The sequence below is a fragment of the Phragmites australis genome, chromosome 8, assembly GCF_958298935.1.
Source record: "Phragmites australis chromosome 8, lpPhrAust1.1, whole genome shotgun sequence".
Classification (NCBI taxonomy): Eukaryota; Viridiplantae; Streptophyta; class Magnoliopsida; order Poales; family Poaceae; genus Phragmites; species Phragmites australis.
Genome location: NC_084928.1, coordinates 32236787 through 32242362, shown reverse-complemented (window position 1 = coordinate 32242362; position 5576 = coordinate 32236787). Strand labels below are relative to the sequence as shown.

Genomic DNA, 5576 nt, shown 5'->3' with positions numbered 1-5576 from the left:
GTCAAGCTAACCATCTCGAGTCTGCTCTATTGTATTCCCCATATCACACTCTTTCTTCTTATGTTGGAGCTAGGCTGAGGCATGACCGGAATCGTCGGCGGCGTTAGCGCCGGTGAGCTCCCTGCTGAGTTGACCGGGAACAAAGCACTTGTGTTGATCGAGGACGAAAACCACCTTCTACATCAACTAAACTGGAGTTCAAAATAGTCTAAGGTTAAAAGTGATAAAAATAATAAACATGAGAGATTCAATAAACGATTTTAAAGTTTATTCAGACAACCAGACATAGTTTAGATAAGTAATTTAGACTTTTCCCTTTTGTAATTGCTTGGAGCAGTATCATGTTCTAATGTTTTTCTTCATTGGTAAATTTTCGTCAGGTACTAAATTTACATTAGAAACTAAAAGTAAAATCATCATCGCGCCCAATTTATAATCGGATCCATTTGCAGGGGAGCTGGACGGCTGGTGCACATTTAACCAGTGTCAGCTGCTTACTGGGTCTCATGAGCACGCATGACCATTTTTTTTACCGGTTATCACGCATGACAAAAGACCACGGCGGTGCTTACCAGCTATCCCTTATCAGGTAAGGGGTTAGGCGGAGGTAGTTCATGTGCTCGATAATCCATTCATCAGAGCAAGAGAATTGACGGTATGGCAAAGAAATGCAAAACACTGGCCAGTTTCTCAGCATTCGTGTTCAGCCGAGTGCGGGCTCTCAGAGACTCAAGACAGCAACACAGAATCACAGACGTTTGCATGCCCACAAATTATGGATTTTATAGTACATCACACAGCAAAGTTTTCTCAAGTCAGACCCTGCATGGCTATGCCAACACAAGCATTTCATCATAACAGTATTTACGAATCTGTCAAATAAAAGCAGCTTGAGAGCATAGCATGAATGGCATCTGCAAAAGAGCGACTTTGATGTTAGTTTACATATTGGAAGTTCCATGAATCAAAGCACAAAACATAAAGACAATAAGTTAGAAGACATTTGCAGAGCCTTCTGTGATTTACAACATAAACAGACCATACTTAACATTACTAGTTCAGAAATTTAAGACGATGGATCACAATCGCAAGGCAGCAATCAGTCATCGTACTCTTTCCATTGATAAAGTCTATGCACATAGAATAGTTTCACCAAGGATGCAACATAATTTAGCATTCATTCAGGTGTTGGATCTTACTAGTGTTTGCAGTTAACTACAAATTTGCAAGTCTAGACGCTGAGGCAACACCATCAGAAATAGTAGGCTTGGGACTAAATAAAACGGTTGGGATTCAGTGTTCTCTTTGCAAGCGGAAAGTTGAGCATTAAATATGGGCCAATACTGCTCATATATAAGACAAAAAAATCCCGGCTTTAACATAGGCATGCAAACTGCAAAGGGGGCTAATATAGTTGTGTAGCTGGGTGTTCAATAACATAACCACTTCAATCTCAATGACGATATGCGATCAATGCACTTTCACAAAGAAAATGGAAATATGATTTCATGATTGAGTACAGCATCGCAAAATTGTAAAGGTACATCATGAAGCATGTTACTTTATCGCATACTGCGGACAGGTGCTACTTTTGATAACATGCTAACAAACTGAATCAGTGGTACTGTAGAACCAATTTCATGCTGACGTTAACTTTGCACATTAAACAGCCACCTTTTATAACCTGAATAAACCAATCTATTTCACACAATTGTTGTTAGGTTCATGACGAAACTAGCACATATGCCACCTCTCTACTGTTAGTGATGGAGACAGCATATCAGATGAATGGATTATCGAGCAGCTGACAATCTTGAATTACCTATATGCCAATATGCCTACCAGATGACCTTAAATATAAAACACCTTGAATTTATCCATTTTCTGATAGTGATATGAGAGATCAATAGGATGTTAACAACTCTACCGAATTTAATCTCAGACATATATGTTTGTATGATCTAGGGAAGGCAAAGATGCAAAAGTTGCATTGCATCATTGGTTCACAACACGGAAAAAAATATGGTGCATCTTATGTTTCAGCAGGAAAACAGTACCTGAGTACCACCCACAAATGAATAAGCTTTACACTTGAGCACAACAATGAGCATGAATATTTGCCACACAATCTTTTAGACTTCAGCTGTCGCTCACAACATATGGAACAGCTCAACTACTTAGTCTTAAAAGGCACAGAAGTATTTCTAACAGTAGGTTGCTTCGTCAGACAAACATAGCTCCCAGACAGAACTTATTAAATAATGCCAGGAACATCCACCATAATCCTAGCTCTAACAAATGCACAGGATATTGGCAGTCACAAATATATCATGATTAGTTCTTCACAACACAGACTGCGTACTCTGAAAATAACAATTCAATCACCAGAGATGCTTTGTCACATCAATGACACTTTCCCAGGATGCTACCTACACAAGCTTTTATCTATGGCATCATCAGATTTAGTTATAATATATTAATATCAAGAGTCTTAGCCACCCATGTTACGCCTTGATAGTGGTTTCAGGGAGTGTTACCGGCATCAACAATGCATGGTAAAATGCTCTTATCATTGCCATGGTCAACACGTGTGGAAAATTTTAAAATGAAGTACATATCATCTTTTTATAGATGCAAAACTGAAAGAAGGTGCTCAATTACTTGCTAAGCCTATCTGCCCTAGAGGATTTAAGACAAAATGCTTGCTTTAGCAAATATATGCCCTAACCACCTTGACTTGCTATTTAAGTATAACGTTGTCCAGCAACATAATAATGATAATAGTAGGCCAACAACATTGGCACAATGCAGCAGCAGGACGTAAATTAAGTGTTTAGGGCTAGGATACATCTATTATCACCTGACCTGAAAGGCTGAAAAACCTGAAAGCCCTCAGCCGCGAGCCTTGAGGTCGGCGAGGCGGCGGGAGAGGTCGTCCTCGTCGACCTTCTCCTTATCCTTTGCAGCCGGGATGGCGTGCGCGGCTGCCTGCGGCAGTCCGACGGAGACCTCGAGCCCGTAGTCGTCGGCGACCTGCTGCATGAGGCTGTTGACCTCGGTCTCCGGCGTGGAGAGCGAGGTGGAGCCCGCCATGGCGCCCTCCATGAACTCGGCCTGGACCTCCATGTTGACGAACTGGCGCTCGAACTGGTCCATGGTCTCGGACATCTTCTGGAGGTTCCCCGTGGCGAGCGTGGAATCGAGCGACTTGACGATGGACTGCATGGACCTGCCGATGACCTGCATCTTGGCCTGCGTGTCGAGGCGGGCGACGACGGCGTCGAGGCGGGAGGCGAGGCGGAGGTAGTTCATGTGCTCGGTGCGCTTGCGGATGGCGTTCTCGGCGTAGATGCGGGCGCCGTCCACGTTGCCCTTCTCGATCGCCTTCTTCACCTTGAGCTTCTGCTCCTTCTCCTCCTTCTCGCACTTGCGCGCCTGCCGCTGCAGCGACTTGGACGTGAACTTGAGGTCGAAGATCTGGTTCATCAGCTTCTCAGGGTTCCCCATCGCCGCTCGCCGGAGTTAGGCCGGATCCGGGATTTGGCTAGGGTTTGGGAGGGAGTACTGGGGGTGATCGGGGTGGGGAATTGGGGAGGGTTCGTGGAGGCGAGGAGAACGAATGGGGATTTTTTGGGCCGTGCCGATTGGGGGGACTCGATTCGATTTCGATCGGGGACGGGGAGACGACCATGCGGTTTGGGGCGCCAGCCGCCGTTCGAGGGAGGGCGCCCCGCGCCCGTGCGGTACCGGCGTGTGGGGCTCGTGTTGCAGTCGTGGATGGAAGTCACGGCGTGCCTTTCGCGTCCTACGTATCCACCGTCCATGCACATCTAACGCTCCATATTTGTTGACCTTCCTTTTCTGTTTGTTTCTTCGAAAGGGTTTCCTATCGGGACTACCGGCCCGTCGCCAAGGCCCAATGCTGAAATACCCCTCGAAGCCCGTCCACAACCCTGTGCTCCGAAGGATTGGCTTCTGTAACCGACTTAAGAATTTTTATATTTTTTATTTCTTTAATATTTTCAGCACTATACGACCGTTTAAAAAAATTACAGATCTAACCTTCCATCATCCATTCAATAGACGAGAACAATGAGAAAGATATTATAGACCCTATAGGTCAGCTAATTAAATAACTAGAGAGAGGAAGATCTCATCCGTTCATCAACGGATGAGACCTTTGTGGCTTCTCCGTCGCGTGGGTCCACTCAAAAGGTCGTCTGTGGGGGGAGACCTTTTGGATTTAAACCGGTGCAATTGGCCCTGTCGACGTCACGCCTCATTTGTTTCCCATTGAGCCAAGAGGAGAGGAGGGGAGGTGAGAGGGGGAAATTGTACGGTGAAACCTTATCGGAGGAAATATGTATGCTTTTTTCTTTGATTTATTTATAATCTGATAGGATAGTCATTAGTGTAGGTTTTGACATAGGTTAGAAGCTAGATCTAATTTTTTTACAAATCTGGTGGGATAGCCATTAAACATATGTTAGAATGTAAATCTAGTTTAGAATTAGGATATGATGTAATTTAGCAATTAGATCATATTTATACGTATATTTTAACAATTAGATGTAGTATTTGTATATATGTTAGGTATTAAATGTAGGTTTTAGATATAGTATAGCCATAACTGCTGTGGTAGATGTAAGATTTAGAGGTGTTTAATGTATGGCTTGAGAATATTTTGTTGTAGTATAGATTACATGTTGGGCTATATTTGTAATGAATGTTCCATTGTAGATATAGTTTTATATAATTATTTATGTTCTGTTACAATAATGTTATGGTTTTTATCGATGGTTGCCATGTATGTCGGATATGTGGCAGTTTAAGATTTTTTTAATGAGAACAACGAAATATTATATGGTTCAGAATGGGTAGTATTATCTGTATTTCAGTCAATGGACTAGAGTATCTCCAGACCTATACACAAAAGTATTGGACACTTCTATGTCTGGTTGATGTGGGGTTTCAAAATAGACCTCGAGATTTAAGAGATGATCATTAACTGGGCAACTGTTACAGAGAAGGTATGTACTGGAAGTTGTTCTCACTTTGGGAAGATAAAGTGTATAAGAGGTACCTACAGGATGTTGTGCACAGTTGTTGGCCTTCTATATTGCTTGTGCAATGGAAGAATAAGAAGGTAGTTAGAGAGATGTAGGGTGGGGTAAGCGGAGGAGGATGATGATGAGAAAGAGTATGAGGAGGATGTTGGTCCAGATGGTGCACATTCACCGTATTATTCGAATGAACCTATCGGTGAGGCAGATGAGTGGGAACGAATATGTTCTCTAATTAAACAGATAGAGCAGGATGATCGTGAGGCTAACGAATCCCCTGAGTATGACGTCTCGAATGATAAGGATGATGCTCCAGTTCCCTCAAACTGGGACAATCCCAACTTCAATAACTTTTTTGGTGAATGAGGGGAAACAAATAAACTGGGAGTATACACAGAATGAGGTGACTCAATGTGCTATGTATCCTACCAGTCAGGTCATGAAGGATTATCCTGCCAGTTAGGCCATAAAAGATGATGTGACTCAATAGGCGATATCGTTTTGACAGCAGTT

At 43.1% G+C, this 5576-nt stretch overlaps 1 protein-coding gene across 2 annotated transcripts; it reads right to left on the bottom strand.

Moving 5' to 3' along the window:
- Positions 1-737: 737 nt before the first annotated feature.
- On the bottom strand, positions 738-3726 carry LOC133927095 (ESCRT-related protein CHMP1-like). 2 transcript variants are annotated; one of them, XM_062373388.1, is made up of 2 exons: positions 2861-3726; positions 738-914 (listed from the first exon to the last, which is right to left on the bottom strand). In XM_062373388.1, the coding sequence occupies exon 1, from the start codon at positions 3505-3507 to the stop codon at positions 2893-2895; it is 615 nt and encodes a 204-aa protein (XP_062229372.1). In that variant the 5' UTR covers positions 3508-3726; the 3' UTR covers positions 738-914; positions 2861-2892. The 2 variants fall into 2 exon arrangements, with proteins under 2 accessions (XP_062229372.1, XP_062229371.1); XM_062373387.1 differs by having other exon boundaries at positions 2866-3725.
- Positions 3727-5576: the final 1850 nt, after the last annotated feature.

Bases quoted from the DNA above. Each gene is read 5' to 3' on its own strand.
- LOC133927095 (XM_062373388.1), bottom strand. From the start codon at position 3,507: ATGGGGAACCCTGAGAAGCTGATGAACCAGATCTTCGACCTCAAGTTC.